An 18,267-nucleotide genomic window follows, 5' to 3' on the forward strand; every position below is an offset into this window, starting at 1 on the left:
TATGACTAATCAGGTACAGTGTGAGCCAAAAGGATGTGGATCTGCTGCTTTCCTTGTAGCTTACCATAGACATGTGACGGACTGTTGTTTGTGTCAGAGCAGGAACACATTTAACATCTGTGCTGTATCACATTACTAAATGTACAGATGAAAAAATATGTGATGATCCATATTTTTGTATCCAAGAAGAAGGATACATGTTTATGCATAAACCCGCTTTCTAAACACAAGTGGAGGCTGACCAATCACACTAACATCAGCCACAGAGCACTTCGTATTTCATAGTGAGCAGAAGACTGGGTCCTTGACTGTGTCATTGTGAATAACACTGAAATTGTGTAGGTCCCATATAATCGGCTGGGATCTCCTCTGCACGGTGGAAGTTCCGCTGGAAAGTAAAGATCAGAGTCCTGGCTTTGTGCTGTGGGATCATGTACATCTTTGTTCCGGTGCAGTTGTCGTTTAGGCCCAGTGCCATACATCTTTCTCTTTCAGCCAAATATCCTGTCACATTTACATCCCAGATTTCTTGACGAAGATCTGAAGAACATATATTTCATAATATCCTATAATATGTCAAAAAACAAGACGTTGTGTAGAACAAGGTAGCATCTCTGAGACAATCTACTCACGAACTCTCGGACACTCACTATAAAATGTCACGCCCACTCTTTGTTTAATTCACTATATTCCACAAGTATTGCTGAGGGTTCTTCTGCAGATGCTTATAAGGATGTGAATGTGGAAGAACTGAGAACTGAAATTCCATCTCTTGGTCCAGTATGAAGACAGCAGCTTTGTTTGTTTGCCAAAACAAACTTTTTCTGTTGAAGAGTATATTATTTCAAGTTAATTATGTAATAATCCTTTTCATTTTACTCTCACGGGACATATGAAATCGATTGCTTTCTCCTAGATAAAAACATATACTATTTGAACAGAAAAGGTGAGTGGCATCTCTAGTCCAGACCTAATATGTGAAGTACAGTATAGTATTTCCCTTTCAGCTTATAAGTATGACCAATGAAAGTCTAACTAGCTAAAAGTGAGACATTGACTTTAACATGCTGCTGCTTACAGCACTCAGAGATGTCTTCCCTCTGTATAAGGAAGAGATTGTAGTGGAATTGTGGTGTGGAACATATTGTGTGCGTCCACAAAAGTCTTCATTCCATGAGCCCTGCATTAGACACCAAAATCGTGCACATTAAAACACAGGAAATAATTGCTGTTCTAGAAATGCATCTAGGGGGTGCAGTGGGTTGGACTGGGTCCTGCTCTCCGGTGGGTCTAGGGTTCGAGTCCCGCTTGGGGTGCCTTGCGACGGACTGGCGTCCCGTCCTGGGTGTGTCCCCTTCCCCTCCAGCCTTATGCCCTGAGCTACCGGGTTAGGCTCTGGCTCCCCACAACCCCGAATGGGACAAGTGGTTCAGAAAGTGTGTGTGTGTGAAATGCATGTAGTGGGAATTTCTGCTGTCGTTTGGAAAACTAGGGAAGGCAGTATGGGCCATCTCATCTGCAGCCCTTCTCATGAACATTTCGAAAGTGTGTTTAAAATAATAGTAATCTAATTAAAACAGAAATGTCTGAAAAGCTGAAACCAAAAGCTCAGCCTGATTCGAAGTATGATAATTGTATTCCGATGGATAAAACTAAACTAACATGTGATTGCATATTATGCATTGTATTATCAAATGCCAACAAGTAAATGATCCTTCTTGGCTTATGTTTCTGCCTCAACACTGTCTAACACACACACACACTTTCTGAACCACTTGTCCCATACAGGGTCGCAGGGAACCGGAGCCTAACCCGGCAACACAGGGCGTAAGGCCGGAGGGGGAGGGGACACACCCAGGACGGGACGCCAGTCCATCGCAAGGCACCCCAAGCGGGACTTGAACCCCAGACCCACCGGAGAGCAGGACTGTGGTCCAACCCACTGCGCCACCGCACCCCCACTGTCTAACACATGTATGACAATTATAAGTCAACTGCACAAGACCATCAGCATTCTGGCATTCTTGTTGCAGGGGTTTCGAACGTGCCCTGTGACTGCAGTGTTTCGCAACCGTGATGCTTCAGTATGTTGATTTTGTTCCAGTCGAGGTCTCCATGTGTTCGTGATTACCGAGACACTACAGCGAGGCCCATGGAACACACTGCCCTTGTCAGTCCTGAAGGGTGTGGAGAATACATTTGTTAAACACAGCCAAGCCACTGTGGCGTTGGCAAGCTCTTCTGAAAGATTAGCGTTTGAGACATCTCTCTCAAAGTCAGCTTCCTGTGATATGTTTGGAATGCCCCTTGTTATTTTCCAAAATCCACAGAACAGGGGGAAAGGCTATACAGTGTCTTAGGTGTGCCTTTTTTATTTCAATGGTATGCGATGAGTCAAAAGTCCACCGTGAGAATGCCAAGGTGTTGATTATGCTTGAGCATTCACATCTTGTTCCAAAGCTTTAGGTTGGCTATTGTCCAGACACACACACACACACACACACAGACCAACACAAGGTTCATGGAAAATGAAGACCTCATGCATTGCAAACTGCTGATTCCATGTAGTAAATTAATGAGAGCAGCTTGTCAGAGGCCAGATGAAACTTGGCCACGTGCTCATGTTTGTTGATCTCATGATCCTCTAATCCCGTCATGCTTCCGGAGTGTCATCTTAGAAAAGACCTGACCTTAGTATAGTCATGCACGCTGTAGTCCATGCCTTCTCATCTTATCATTACGAAAAAGCAATCAGTTTAATCAGGGTGTCACTGCTGTCTTTATCTTTAATGATGTCCAAATTGAGCTCTTTAGATCCTAGGAACATTGAATTAATCGGTGTTCAGCAAATGTAGAAAACTGAAAAAAAAAAAAATCGTAAAAAAACAGAACAAAGAATTTACCACAGTCTTTTTGTCACTGTGCAATTTGGAATATAAATAGGAATAGGCTCTCGGGCTTTTTAAAAATAAGTAACAGAAATAAAAAAGTTGAATTGCTGCATTACGGAGAAGATTTAAGAAATAGAAAAAACACGGTTACTACATCAAACACTGATTATCTTGATGTTACTCTCATGACCATTTTGTCTGTTTTGATTCTGTTCAGGTATGAAAATCTGTATTTATATCGTATGTGTTCTGTACACTAACAAAACCTATATATGATTTTTTTCATTTCTCGAGCAGCGTTAGTTTAAACACACACACACACATTTTCAGAACCGCTTGTCCCATACGGGGTCACGGGGAACCGGAGCCTACCCGGCAACACAGGGCGTAAGGCCGGAGGGGGAGGGGACACACCCAGGACGGGTTAGTTTAAACAACAGAATTGAAATCCAGTTTTTTTAAAAAGATGTCAAAATCCTTTTCTCCCTGCATTGTAATGTTGTTGCTTCCTCTGAATAGAATTAGGCAGACTTTCTTTGAACCAGAACAATGAACACCAGTCTCAAATTTATGCTGGAAAAACTGCCTGGAAAATTTCTTAAAAACAGAGAAACTAATATATATTGCATTTTTATTTTGGAGAATAACAACACAACCTTTTAATTGTATGTAATTCTTGAGAAGAATTAAATTTTGAGCTTTGTTGAAGTATACTACTGCTCACTAGAAAACACTTGCTTATGATGACTCAAATTGTATACCTTGCGATAATATAATTGCTCTGGGCTGGTGACATCCACTTCTCAAAGTTTGAGGTGTACTTCGCTTGAGTTTTACTCATAAGCAGGTACAAACAAAAAACAAAGTACCATTTACTGTATCATACTCACTCTGGTTTTAAACCTAAAAACCGTTACCCCAGCCAATTTGGAAAGTTTGGTTTCCTGCAGGGGGCACAGTGGTGCAGTGGGTCTGGGGTTCGAGTCCCGCTTGGGGTGCCTTGCGATGGACTGGCGTCGCGTCCTGGGTGTGTCCCCTCCCCCTCCCCCTCCAGCCTTACGCCCTGTGTTGCCGGGTAGGCTCCGGTTTCCCGCGACCCCGTATGGGACAAGCGGTTCTGAAAATGTGTGTGTGTGTGTGTGGTTTCCTGCCTTTTTCTAGCTAACATTTGTTTATATTTATTTTTTCATTTGCAACAACTCTAAGTAATATCCTGAAATATGTTTTGTATGTCACTCCAAAACATCAAAAACACTGAAAACCTCTGCGTGCGTAGTTACAGCAAAATCACCCTACTTTTGCAATTTCAAATTATTACGGATCATCACATCCAGTACATGGCGAAATCGTCTTAAATGCCAGTTGTTCGCAGCAGGGCGGAATAAAAAGTTTATATTCACGCATTAATGCATTGTAGCAATGTGTACAAATACATCTGACAAGTATAGGCTGCGTACAAAAATTAAAAATGGAGCGAATAAGGCTGCATTTTTATCCATCTAGAACATTCATCTATTTATTTACATTAATCTTGTGCCTCTGTAAACAAGAGCGTCAGCAGGGAGCAATACTCAGAGGATATACAAACCAGTTTAGTATCACTTTGGGGAGAAGAAGATAGAGTGTGGTTTAAATAAAACAGACCCAGCTGAGACTGACTCATTCCTGGTTAGAGGCTCTCAGGACTTGGAGAATAACTACCAACAGATGTCCGAGGAGGCAGGAAGGAGGAGGAGGCCGTCCGTACACCTCTCTGAGGTCAACCATCAGCAGGCTCAACGGTATGTGCCCAGATGAATGGACCCCAGTGGGACCTAGGTTCTTCTGTTCTGGGCAGCACCATGACGGCCTTAACGCAGAAGCCCATGTTCACTGTGAAAAGGTTTCACCAGTTCAACAAGTTTTACTTTGTCCTCCATGCATCTCCTCAAGCAAATTCTTCTTCCACAGACACATGGCTGTATTGATTTCAAATTAATTACATTTCAAAATCACAGGGCATATGTAAGATATAAGTCTCCCAGTCTTGTTTTGCGGACTGCTCAGTGTCCACAAAGTCCTGGCTTAGCATTTGTGACCGCATAACATAAAAATATTGCCAAAAAGTGACTGTCTTGAAAGACTCACTTTAAACGCTCAGAAATGAGCACTGCATCTGGATTTTGTCCAAATCGAAGACTTGCCTCCCTTTTCTTGCTGTTGGTCCTAAATGTACGTCATGCATACTTGATACGCGTGGAAGCTGTTTTACCTCGGAAAATATTTGCTGTACACGTGCGTCTCTGAGGACCCCTGCACGTGATCTGAATTACCTTCTCAGTTCGTTTCCAAATGTAAGCAAAGGGGCCTTCATCTGACGTTGCAAAGAGGTTTAAGAAATCATACATGTTCTCTCTGCTTCTGGAGGAGTTAAGGGAGGTTTCCGATTTCCACCCAAATGCCCGGCAGCGTACAAAGAGGGAGCAGTCAGTCCTGCGGATCCAGGGAACGGGGGCTGAGAGCGGGGGGACTGAAGTGCACCGTTTCCAAGGACACCTTCAAACACTCTGGCCCCCGTAGTGGCGTCTGCTTCGGCTGTTCTCTCTATGTCCAACTCCCCCTCCTTCGGTGCTGCGTTTAGTGTCCCTCAGAGGTCATTATGAAGGAGAGCCATGTGTGTGTAAACCTACACCACTAACGGCGAGCGACCGGAACAAATTGGGCAGTACGGTCCTCTTCAGCCAACTGGATGTGGTGCCTTACAATTACAAAGGCAATAAAAGCATTTTGTTTTGAAGTGAATGTGTTTTATTAACATGTAAAAAGCAGATCAAATACAGTATACTCAATAAACGGCTCAGTCCGACACTGATCTAGAACTTTTCTGAGGTAGTGAAATGCACTCACAAAGCATACTGCATATTTTTAGTGACACGACACTAACTTGTGTTTTCATTTGCTTACAGTATGAATTACTTGTGAGCCTTTGCTAGTGTGTAGGCTTTATATATAGGTCCTTCAGAACACACACACACACACACACACACACACACACACACACACACACACACACACACACACACACACACTTCCTGAACCGCTTGTCCCCTACGGAGCCTAACCCAGCACCACAGGGTGTAAGGCTGGAGGGGGAGGGGAGACATACCCAGGACGGGACGCCAGTCCATCACAAGGCGCCCCAAGTGGGACTCGAACCCCGGACCCACTGGAGAGCAGGACCCGGTGCAACCCACTGCACCACCATGCCCCCTTCCTTCAGAACACATTTTTCAAATTTAATTTGTTCTAGTACAACCACACAGCCCACAAACATTCCTGAGCTTACTGGGACTGGCATAAATTGATAAATTGATACTCAAGTCCAGTTTGAAGCCCTATTTTGACATGTCCAAATCTAACATGTGTCATTACATTACCAGATGAGTGACATGTTTTTTTCAGGACAGTTTGTCCTAGCAGAACTGAATCATGTTGTGACATACCATACACTGACAGACAAATGGAGACCCTCATACATGACACTGAGAGACCCACTGAGAGATCTAGAGACACCCACAGAGAGCCCTACTGAGATCCATCAAGGGACCCAGTGTGATGTACTGGGTGACTCACTGAGAGACTCAGAAAGAAACTTAGTGAGAGTGACACTAAGAGACATACTGATAAATACACTGGGAGACACTGACAGATTGAATGAGACCCATTAAGAGACCCACTGATAGATCTACAGAACCCAACTGAGAGAACTACCTAGGGGTTCACTGAGAGGTCCAGTGAGAGACCCAGTGAGAAACCCAGTGAGAGGTCCAGTGAGCGGTCCACTGAGAAGTCCACTTAAACCCAGTGAGAGGTCCTGTGAGAGATGCAGTGAGACCCAGTGAAAGGTCCACTGAGATGTCCACTTAGACCCAGTGAGAGGTCCAGTGAGCGGTCCACTGAGAAGTCCACTTAAACCCAGTGAGAGGTCCTGTGAGAGATGCAGTGAGACCCAGTGAAAGGTCCACTGAGATGTCCACTTAGACCCAGTGAGAGGTCCTGTGAGAGATGCAGTGAGACCCAGTGAAAGGTCCACTGAGATGTCCACTTAGACCCAGTGAGAGGTCCAGTGAGACCCAGTGAGACGTCCACGCCCCCCCCCCAACCTCCAACCCCCAACCCCCAACCCCGTTCTCTCCGCACCATTTGGTCCTTGTTTCTGCAGTGGAGGGCTGGCTGGCTGGCTGGGCACGGAGCCCGCGGCTCTCCTCACATTCCTGGAATGACTCGCAGAGTCTGAGTGGAAACCGACACGGGATGAGTGAGTCGTGCGCATCGCTCCTCCACGTCCTGCTCCTGAAACAGAGGAAAGAGCGAGACTCAAAAGCGGGAAAGCGCCGCAGGTTCGATCATCATCCGATCGATTCGCGGAGGAGAAGAGAGTCTGAGAGCGCGAACCCGAGACCAGCCAGTGGAGTCCGTCACGGAACGGCGCTTGTCTGGCTCTTGCGTAGTTACGCGTGAAAAAGACGTTTTCTTGATTTCTCACGTGGAGTTCATGTTTGGTGTTTGGGAAACAAGCGGGACCGACCGCTGCTGAGCTACACGACTGTCTGTGCGGCGCCCGCGTTTACGCGCCGCTCTTTTGTGCAGTGAAAGCGGACCGGACGCTCGCTCAAGTGGAGTTTACGCCTCGCTTGGTGCTTCCCTTTCCTCACATCTGTGATTGCTTATTTTATTCCTCTCTTGTTATGCCATGACTTGACTTGGTGGTTTCCTGCGGTGAATGTGGACACACGGGTGACGGTCAAGCTCATTGCGTAGTAGTCTCACAAAGCCAAAGGGACTGGACCCTGCTGCCTCTCTTCTCCTTCCACACATGGTCTCTCTGTGTCGCCGCTGGGTTCTTCTTTAACAGAGCCGCACAATGAGGTGGGCTCTAGTTCTTCGTGCTGCGCTGCTTTTGGCCTCGCTGGTGGTGGACACGTGGGAGAGTGGTGCGACTGACAGAGGAGAAGAACGGAGACAGTTGTCCGTCCATCGTGGCTCATCACGTGTGGCGACGCCAAGTTCAGGTGCTCAAACGTGGGCTGGCGGCAGGGGTCACTCTAAAGCTGCTGTGTCCTCCTCAGGGGACCGCGTAAGACCTGGGGAGCAGCAGGTAGGTCAGCGCTCTGCTGCTGATGGCCAGAGTAGGAAGGCCCCTGGAAGGAGGAAACCAAGTCATCGGAGAAGAACTGGATGGCACGAGATGGTCCAGGATGAAGCCGCAATAGGGATGCAGCCGAGGCAGACCCAAACGCCAGGAAGTGGCAGATTTCCAAGCCTCTTAGCTAGCTTTGCGGGCAGAAACCGTGTGTTGGTCATCTCTGCCCCACATGACTCTGATGGCTACTACCGGCTGATGATGAGCCTTCTTAAGCCAGACATCTACTGTGAGCTAGCAGAGCGGCACATGCAGCAGATTGTGATGTTCCATCAGGAGGGAGAGATGGGTGGAAAAGTGCGGCGCATCAACAATGAGGGTCAGATCATTGAAGAGCCACTGGACACATTGCTGATTCCTAGGCTTATGAACTTCCTCAAGCTTGACAAAGGAAAATTTGGGATGGTGTTGCTACGTAAAACACTGCAGGTGGAGGAGAGGTACCCCTACCCAGTCAGACTGGAGGCCATGTATGAGGTGATTGATAAAGCTCCCATGCGCAAGGTGGAAAAGATCAGGCAGAAGGGCTTTGTGCAGAAATGCAAAGAAGCTGGCGTTGAGGGACAGATAGTTAAGAGTGGACGGACTGAGACTCCTCACTCAAACCCTCAGGTGGACACACAAAATGAAAAGAGGCCACAAAGAAAACCCATCCGCAGACCTTCCCAGAGCACCTCAACCCCAACAATCTCCAGCACTACAAGAGTGCCAGCAACAACAGCAACCACAACAACTACCACAACTAGAAGGCCAACAACTACAACTACTACCACCACAGCTACAACTACTACCACTACAACTACTGCACCTCCAACCACAACCACCCTTCCCACGACAACCGCCACTACCTTAGCGGCTACTCAGCACCCTACTAAAGCTCAAATGTTACTCCACTGGGTACCTGACCACAGAACCACAGCTGATGGAAACCATCCCCACACCAGTCTCTACTCTACACCTCCTTCAACCAAGGCCTATACAGGTAGGAATGGAGACAGTCAAACCAGGAGGAATTACAACCAGAGGAATGCCGGTGGCACAATAATCAAACCTGAACCGTCAACCAAAGCAAAGCAACCCAAAAACACAAATCTCAGAAAAGAGGTGAGCAATGAACATGAGGATACTTACAAAGAAAGTGCCATCGCTGGAGACCTCGATGAGACAGAAATAGAGGTCATCCCTCCCAAAAAGGGCAAAAACAAGCAGGACAAGGCAGAGAAGAAGAAGAAGGCTCAGAAAATGGAAAAGACTGTCAAAAGGGAGAAAATGGAGAGGAAGGCAAAGGCTCCTAAAGACAGGAAGGGAGAAAGTCGCAACAGAAAGACTGACAAGCAAACACCCAGCAACCAAGACAGAGAAGATGCTGAAAGGCCTTCAAAGAAAGTGACTCCTTCCAAGGGATCTTTAGCATCCTTCATTGATTACTTTGAAGGTAGAAGACGGCTTCTGGTAAGTTTTTCGTCTTTCTTAAAACAAGTGTCCGTAAAACAGGATTCATTTGGCTAATTTGGTGTGTGTCTTGATATATTAATATTAGCAAGCTAACTGATGTTTTGAAAATGATTTTAAGATATATGTTAGTACCATAACAGGGCACTGGTCACCTCACAAAGATTTGTGTATGTTATAAAAACATAAATGCTTTACTTTTTAAATGTCAAATATACAAAGTGGTCTTCTTATACAACAATTTTATTTTATCGACTGTTTTGGAAATTGGTGTTTTTGCTCTTGGGAAAAAGTTGATAAAGAAATTTACACATTGAAGACTATACTCTTTCAGGGCTGGAATGGCAAGACATTTGCCTTGTTTTTTTTTTTTTGTTTTACCAGTACACTTTTTATACATTTATTGCAAATAAAATCTGTTTATCCATTATTCACTAAACAGTTGGACTCTTCCACACACTAAATAAACTTATTTTAAACAATACTGTGTTTTCTAAGTAGTTATGTGGCATGATGGAATTCTTGCTTGGAAAAAACCATGATGTTAGGGTAAGAGTTGTATTGGACAATCCTATGCAAAGCCTAGCAGTGTTTAATGTGTCCAGCACAACTACCTTCTTCTAGCTGATAACCACCCCCAGTGAGGACCACAAGATGTACACTCAGCAGAGGGATGAGTACCTGGAGCATGTGTGCGAGATGGCTGTCAGGAAGCTCTCCATCATCACTATCTTTGGCACCTTCACCAACAGTACCATGAAAATTGATCATTACCAACTAGGTGAGTATGTTCTGTGGTTTTTTTGTGTCTGAGATGGTTTTAACAGTACATCTCACTGCCTGCCTTCTTTTCCCATTATGTTTATTATTTGCAAGCTTTCTGGTTATGTGTAGTATTTAGAAATCCTTGCACAAAGCATAAATTTGTTTGATCATTTCGGTCAGGCATTTTTCTCCAGAGCTTCCTTGGCATGGACAGGGGGGACAGTCAAACTGGTTAACAGGTTTAACATGATGAACAGTACCAGTTCACGTTTGCCCTAATAATCCAAAACATTTCCTACAAAGAATGACTTTCGTAGCTTAGAGCACATGTTTTTTGTCCATCATGCTTTGGTCCCTTCAAAAGTACAAAATATGCTGAAAAATAGCTGCAGCATTTTGTCTGTATTCAACTGTGACCAAGCGCGTAACCAAGCACTGTATTATTTAGCCAGTATTGTCTTTTCCATTCATCCTGTAACAAATTAAAATATTTATGGTGATTCCCCAAGGATAAACGTATTTGATTCAGCAAAAAAATAAGAAAACAATCATTCCTGTTTTTCTCATGACACAGGGATTGGAGTTTGACAGCAGTAAAGCCTGGAACATAGTGTTGGAATGACATAACGTACACCGTGAAGTAACTGAGACAACTACCTGATCAGCTCAGTAGAAAGGAGGAAAAAGACTTTTGCTTCCTCTGCAGCTGGCGTGTGAAATGTAGTATAACTGTGCAATGTTTTTCCAGAGAACAGGTCTTGTGTCCTGGCTTGCAATAGCAAACATATTTCATTGATATTTGTCTAAATCAGAAATTCAGGCTTTAAACCTCTCATCACTGCAGTATAAAACCGTTTCTTTATTTAAAGGTTTAAAATTAATTTTGATCAAATCACCACATTTACTTTTTATAGTAGGCACCAACATAACTGCTATGCCACTGTCTATCGGGCAATTGCATGTGGAACAAAAAAAATTCCTTAATAACAAAGCTACAGCTGCAATAAAGCTAAAAATAAACCTCCTGGGCTGTGGGTTTGGATGTGGGTTTGAATCCTGGTCAGTCTCTGTGGTGTTTGCATGTCCTCCCATATTTGCATGAGTTTCCTCCCAGCTCAAAGACGTGTTTAATGTGAATTTGTGACTGAATTGCACTACACAATATGTATGTGTGATGTATCAAAATTTTTCCAGTTGTGTGACTCTCGGTGGTTGGAAGACTAGACTTTTTGGTGCACTCAAAGCAGATAATACTTTGTTCCATACACTGGCCTGTCACACGCTGTGTCGTGAGCAGTTGTGCAGTGGTGCACGAGTGTAAAAAGTTAAATCATCCCATTAAGAAGCAAAATCAGTGGCCCTTTTCAAAAATAACATGTTGGATTAACACTGTTATTTCAGGAAAGGGCCCTTTTGAGGTTGCTTTCGTGGTTCACACATAGGCTCAATACATAGTCACAACATTGCGTGTATCCTGCGGTACAACTGAGTGAGATTGTAAGTAAAAACTGACAATGATTAAATCAGCTCTGAAAGAGTTTTTGTCCCTGAGTGTTAAAATGAACTTGCTGCAAAGTTGATTTTACTGTAGTTGGTGCTAATGGGCTATAATATAATTAATTTTTTCTTCTACTCTTCTTCATGCAGCACATAAGGGTTACTGTCACAAAATTTCTCTTCTGTTTCAGTAATAGCATACTGTTTTTTGGGACACAATATAAAATAAAGATTGTAAAATCAAAACCTAGTCAAGAGGTAATGATTATTTTAGTAGTTAATAATTTAGTAATTTAGTAAGTTGGAGCAAAAAACAAGGATAACGTCTTTTCTTCATTCACGTCAACAGTGTGCCAAATATGGTGTCAGTCAGTAGACTAGTTCTATAATTAATTCTTTTAATTAAAGGATTTTTTAAAAACTTTTTCCCGAGTATTAGTTTAGAATAACAAGGGCTTATTTATTCAGCACAAAAGGGAACGGTCTATTGTTACCTGAATGACATAACATACAGCTATTGTTTGCATATTTTATATTGTCATTTAATGCGTTCCATTCAGAAGAGGGTCTGAGAGGTTTAAATTTGAAAGTCTTATTTGTCCACTTGGGACTGGGGGAATTTCATTTTCATCATCTTTCTTAAAGTTATATAACTTTATTTAGTCTTTTACTGTAACAATGATGCTTTCTGCCACAGAGCATGACAAGCCCATGAAAGGCCTGAGAAGAGAGGATCTTGTAGACCAGGATCTCATCACTCAGCTGAGAAAGGGCTTTGGGATGACAGACGAGGACTTCTTCATGGTTCTCACTGACTTTGACATGAAGGCTAAGGTAGGAGCTCCCTCACCCCGAGCTGTGCTTTTGGGTGAAGGCCACGCATGACAGCGGTTAATTGATTTGACCTTGGTCTTACCACAGCCCTGTTTTTGACTCAGTCAACATTGTGAATTTCTCCGAATAATTTTTTTCTCTCTGCATCCACTTCGAGTTAAGTGTGCACTGAAATGCTCATTGAACACTACAAGCTGTGCTGTATTCACTGTTTAGAGGTGCAGTGTGTGCACCAAGCAGGGCTTTTCATTGCATATTCTTATTGCCTTGTCATGGCTGACCATATTTAAGCCATGTCATATGGTCTCCGTGTTTCATCCTCATTAACATTTTATGGGTACAAGTGTAAATTGGCTGGTGTGCCTAAGGCTGGTGTGAACAAAGGCACCACTGGCTTCTCTGGTTGGCTGGTTAGCTCCAGCATGGAAGTTGGACATTCTTGTGTGATCTGCCGCAACATGTAGGGTTTTATGGGGTTTAAAACAATGCTGTTGACTCTGAAGATGAGAGTTTTCATCAGTTTCTGAAGTTCTTTTCAATTTATTTCTATGACAAGAAAAATCTGAAAAAACTATGTTATTCAGTGTTTAACTTTTGAAGCTCAAGAGACTAGCTTTTGAGGAATTCAGGGAGGTTATTTGAATCAAGATACAAGATGTACAGTAACTATTTCCATGCTGTGAATCATAAACCTAAGATATGGATAAGTACATTCTGACTGTTTTAAGTCCCAGTAAAAGGAATAAAATATGTTGTTCTTCATTCATCCCTCCCAGCAATACTATGAAGTGCCTATCGCCATGAAGGGCATGTTTGATTACATTGACACCTTCAACTCACGAATCAGTGAGATGGAACAGCAGAGGAGGGAAGGGGTCATGTGCAAGAAGGAAGACAAGCCTAGATCTTTAGAGAACTTCCTCTCCAGGTACTCCAGCATTAACTGCTGTAGTTTCACAGAAGGCTGTAAGGTCCAGTTTAAAAATAATACAGCCTGCAAGGCGCAAAATAACCAAAGTAATCCCAGAAGCAGATTTCTTGATTTATTTTATTACCTGAGGCCTCTGAAATGTGTTTATGTCTAACTTGCACTCATCATTTATCTTAAAATGTGTTAGAAATGTCAGTAACAGCAGAACAGGGAGAAAGCAGAAATAATGGTCCGCAAACTCATGTCGTAGGAGACCTGTTTAATGTTGACATGTGAAGAATGAGAAAGTGTAATAAATCCGTGCACTACATTAATCACAGTCATAGTGTGGACAGCAGGAAAAGCACATATGCAAGATACTTCTGTAATTTATTCTTTTAATCTTTTTAGATCCACTGCATCCGTCTTCTGCATTAGTCCCAGTGTTGAGAAGATCCCCCTAGAGTTTGTGTGCAGCTCATAAGAGATACAGTAATGTCTCCACAGACTCAGCCTTGGAAAGATCAGTGATGTGTTTCTCTACGAGTGTGTCTGGTGCTGACTGCACCCTAGGCTATGTTGAACGGAGTGTGTGTTCCTAGGTTCCGCTGGAGGCGTAGGCTGTTCATCATCTCTGCCCCGAACGATGAGGAGTGGGCTTATCAGCAGCAGCTGCAAGCTCTCAGCGGCCAGGCCTGCAGCCTGGGTGAGTCGTCACAGGCATTGCGGAGCTCCTGATCCTGTGCACCACCACCAAGTGCTCTTGCTAAAGTGTGTCTGTACCTGAGCTAGGGTGTGCTTTTCCTTGTGTATGAACTGAACTGCTCTAGATATGCTGCTGTCGAATGACTGTGACCTGTCTATACCTTCAGGTCTGCGCCATGTGTCCGTTCTCAAGTTGCTAGGGGTGGATGCAGTGGACATGGGTGGAGTACTAGAACTCTACCCTATAAATGGTAACGGTCCTTGGGTCTCTACATTTACCAGCTTACCACAGGACTGCTCAAAGAAACATGATTGCATGTACACTACATTATCTTTGCTTGAAGTCAAGAGAGTGTTTGGGGGACGTTAGCAGTTCCTGAACTTTTAGAAGAGGGCTTCATTCGTTGAACAGTGTCTGAATCGGGACGTTATTGGCTCTTAAGAGAAAATGACTTTTCTTGCTCAGTGTAACAATTTATTGTTTTTACCCTTCCACCTTTATTTTGATTAGGTAATCATGTGACTTGGTAGTTTGCTAGAATGTTTCCTCAGTGTATCACAGCTTAGTGACTTCTCTGTAATGAACAACGACTACAAGGCAAAGCCACAATCTACAGGATAAATGTTCTTGATTCCAGGAAGTGCAACTGTAGAGCGAGAGGGACTCCCAGCATCCCTGGTGAAGGACATCCGGAACTACTTTCAGATCAGTCCTGAGTACTTCTCCATGCTGCTAGTGGGGAAGGATGGGAACGTGAAGTCCTGGTACCCATCGCCAATGTGGTCTATGGCCATCATCTACGACATGGTGGACTCCATGCAGCTGCGCAGGCAGGAAATGGCCATACAACAGTCGCTGGGCATGCGTTGCCCTGAGGAAGAGTATGGGGGATATGGGTACCACAATCAGGGCTATCATGGTGGCTACCAAGAGGGTTATCACCAAGGATATGGATATTGAGCCAAATGTGAACCATTGGACTCCAGTAGATTATTTATATTAGTGATTATGAGTATCAGGCCAGAGCTCTTTGTGTTGGACTTTTTTCTGTATGTATGTGTGTGTGCGTCTATGTTGTTTAATACTAATTTAAACATGCTGTACCTTAGAATGAACATATCACTTAGTATAGTTAGAATTTTGGTGTGTTGACCTGTAGAGAGAGAGCCTCATAGAAAAAGTAACTTCTTTTAAAACTTTTCTTTTTTGTGTTTTTCTTCATTATATGGATGACCTTGCAAAATTTAGAAAGTGAGGGAAGATGCAAACATCCCTATTAGTGGGTGAATGCTGCTGGAAGTAAACATCATTTCGAAAAAATACCTTCTATACTGTTTTCCCCATCACTTTTGCTTTATCTTGTGTGCACACATTCATATGCAGAAAATGCTATATAAAAAATTAGAACTTCGTTATACTTCCGAACCTCAACCTTTCAGTGAATGTGTATTTGAAATTCTTTGACTGCTTTGCTACCCACTAAACAGATATGCATTTATATGTAAATCACGTATTTTATCTTTTGCATGCTAAAAGCTTTGCTGTAAGAAAAAAGAAATTACTTATTACAATGATTTGTGAAATTCACAAATTCCAATGTTCCATTTAAACCGTGTAAACTACATAATTTATGACAATTTCCATAATTTTATAGTGTGCTTCTTCATCATTCCCTGTAGGACTCCAAAGTTTCCTACCAGGTCTGCAGTTTTAAACAAGAAGGAAAATGATGCATTGTGTAGCATGATTCATAAAAACTTCCTCTTATGGGTCCACTATAACAACTTTGGCCAAATTTGAATTTTTTTTTTTTTTAAATTTGTGGTTATGTGACTTCCCTGTTTTTCCTCATGGCAAAAAATCTACAAAAAATGGAACTATATATTTTGTAGGAAGGTTATCAGGATTTATCTGTCCTGTGTTTTATACACCTACTTGAGCGGTGGACATCGGTGCATCAAGTGGAAAGTAACAAACTAGGTTTACTTAAGAATCACGTGTCTGCAGCCATGTCTCTTTCTCTTAATGTAATGCACAAATTGTATTTTCGCTGAGATGTATGTCGCTTTGGAGAAAAGTGTCTGCTAAATGAATAAATGTAAATGTAATGTAAACTTAAGTGAGTATTTTAAATGACATTTGTTTATATTATAATATGTTGTCTGCAACAGTAAGCTAATAATGAACAAGTCATTACCTTTTACATTCTGGTGTCACAGAGCTACACTGACAATAAATATTATTCAAAATTCAGATGTCTAATTTAGTTAAAACAATGGCTGCGATGAACACCCCGAAATACACGAAAATATGGTATTTACCTCTGACAAGTTCATCCTGCTCCTTGGGTTAGGGTTAGGGTTCATCCTGAATACTGACACATAGGCCCACTCTGATAGAAAGGACATTAATTGAGGTGTTATACTTCTTGGCTGTGAAAGAATCGTCTATGAAAATGTGTCAAGCAAAGTGGAGTCTGCCCAAATATTGGGAACCAGGCAGGGCTTGACATTTTGGAGGGCCAGCATTAGCTTGCTTGGGTTGTTTTTCAGAAGGTACAATTTACTAAAAAACACTCTGAAAACCATGTGTGCAATTCCTTCAAGGTTGTTTTTAAAACCCTCATTGTGTTTGCTGGTAATATGAGAGCCATACTGACTTGGAGTATATGCTGGAGGCAAAACAGGGATGCAGTCTCCTCTCAAACGAAAGAACAGCTTGAAGAATGAATTATTCTGGTGAATCATCAGGGATGAATCAATGACATTGATTTAATTTGCCGGAATATTCCCTGCGTAAGGCGGAGTGTAGACAGGGATTTTCCAGTTGTCAGAAGCAATTGTAGAAATTCCAGAATGGCAGCATGAACCTCCTTCACGCTGCCTAAATTATACCTATCACCAAAGAGCTAAAGTCTGATGCTGGAAACAACCAGCTTGGGCTTGGGTGTCAGTGCTTCTGTTCACCTGCGACAGGAGAGCGGCTCTAAAAGGAGGCTTTCGCTTCTGGAAGCTGTCAGCCATGCGGGCCTCGAGAGCGACTGACGACAGGGAGCCCTGCTGCTCATGGTCCCTCAGAACTGCACAATGTCAGCCTGAAACTCAGAGCCTCGTGGAGAAAGGGTGTTGAGGAAATGTTATTACATGAGTGCTTCATTAATTGACTGATTCCTTTATTTAAAGCGATTTCTGCGTTCTCCCATTTATACACGTGAGCAGCACTTTCAGGGAGGCAGTACTCACAGGTACTCGGTGCGATCTGCCTCCAGCCCCAGATGGAACAGACTGAAGAGATGAAGCCCTAATATAGCAGTGCCTCAATTATCCAGCCTAAAAGGGAATGGCAGTGGTCCGGATAGCAAAAAATTGGATAAATGCAGAGCCATATGTAATTTTCTGTATTTCAACATAGATAAGCTTAGTATTGAAATAAAAAGATATAAAACCTCAGTTTATTCATTTTCAACCCTAGGGGATAACTATTATTTCAGTGGTTTAGAATAAAACCTAAACCACGGTCATTACAGCACACAGCTAACAAAAGTATGGGCAGCACGGTGGGCAGCGAGTAGCCCTGCTATCTCACAGCGCCTTGGTGGTGCGAGAGAACGTGGGTTCAATCCCTTCTCAGTTTGTGTGGAGTTTGCATGTTCTCTCCGTGTCTGCGTGGGTTTCCCCTGGGTGCTCTGGTTTCCTCCCACAGTCCAAAGACCTACTGTTCAGGTTCCCCCATAGTGTGTGAGTGAGATAGTGTGTGTTCTGCTGATGTATAGATGGGTGACTCAGTGTAAGTAGTGTATCTAGCAGTGTAAGTCACTTTGGTGAATAAGGTGTGTCGGCTGATAACGCTACATAGAGTTCATTGGAAGTTGCTTTGGAGAAAAGTGTCTTCTAAATAAATAAATGTAAATGTTATATTGCACTATAGGCTTCAGTAAGACATGTCCGCACCACTGCTTCTATTCTGCATGTCCCTTTTGGAACAATTTTTCTTCCGAGGCCTGACCTTGAGTGCAGGGTTGGTTGCTCGT

General features: G+C 43.2%; 1 protein-coding gene across 2 annotated transcripts; it reads left to right on the top strand.

Annotated features, from left to right (window-relative positions):
* Window positions 1–7,138: 7,138 nt before the first annotated feature.
* On the top strand, window positions 7,139–15,711 carry LOC108920448 (coiled-coil domain-containing protein 80-like). 2 transcript variants are annotated; one of them, XM_018729206.2, is made up of 7 exons: window positions 7,139–9,525; window positions 10,150–10,306; window positions 12,485–12,621; window positions 13,398–13,549; window positions 14,134–14,237; window positions 14,404–14,487; window positions 14,875–15,711. In XM_018729206.2, exons 1-7 carry the CDS (start codon window positions 7,795–7,797, stop codon window positions 15,195–15,197), a joined length of 2,688 nt encoding a protein of 895 aa, XP_018584722.1. In that variant the 5' UTR covers window positions 7,139–7,794; the 3' UTR covers window positions 15,198–15,711. The 2 variants fall into 2 exon arrangements, with proteins under 2 accessions (XP_018584722.1, XP_018584723.2); XM_018729207.2 differs by lacking the exons at window positions 14,134–14,237; window positions 14,404–14,487; window positions 14,875–15,711 and adding an exon at window positions 13,943–14,124.
* The last annotated feature ends 2,556 nt before the right edge of the window (window positions 15,712–18,267 follow it).

The sequence above is a fragment of the Scleropages formosus genome, chromosome 14 (assembly GCF_900964775.1).
Source record: "Scleropages formosus chromosome 14, fSclFor1.1, whole genome shotgun sequence".
Classification (NCBI taxonomy): domain Eukaryota; kingdom Metazoa; phylum Chordata; class Actinopteri; order Osteoglossiformes; family Osteoglossidae; genus Scleropages; species Scleropages formosus.

Bases quoted from the DNA above. Each gene is read 5' to 3' on its own strand.
- LOC108920448 (XM_018729206.2), top strand. From the start codon at position 7,795: ATGAGGTGGGCTCTAGTTCTTCGTGCTGCGCTGCTTTTGGCCTCGCTG. The intron at 9,526-10,149 runs GTAAGTTTTTCG...ACCTTCTTCTAG, and splicing joins AAGGTAGAAGACGGCTTCTG to CTGATAACCACCCCCAGTGA. The intron at 13,550-14,133 runs GTACTCCAGCAT...GTGTGTTCCTAG, and splicing joins TTAGAGAACTTCCTCTCCAG to GTTCCGCTGGAGGCGTAGGC.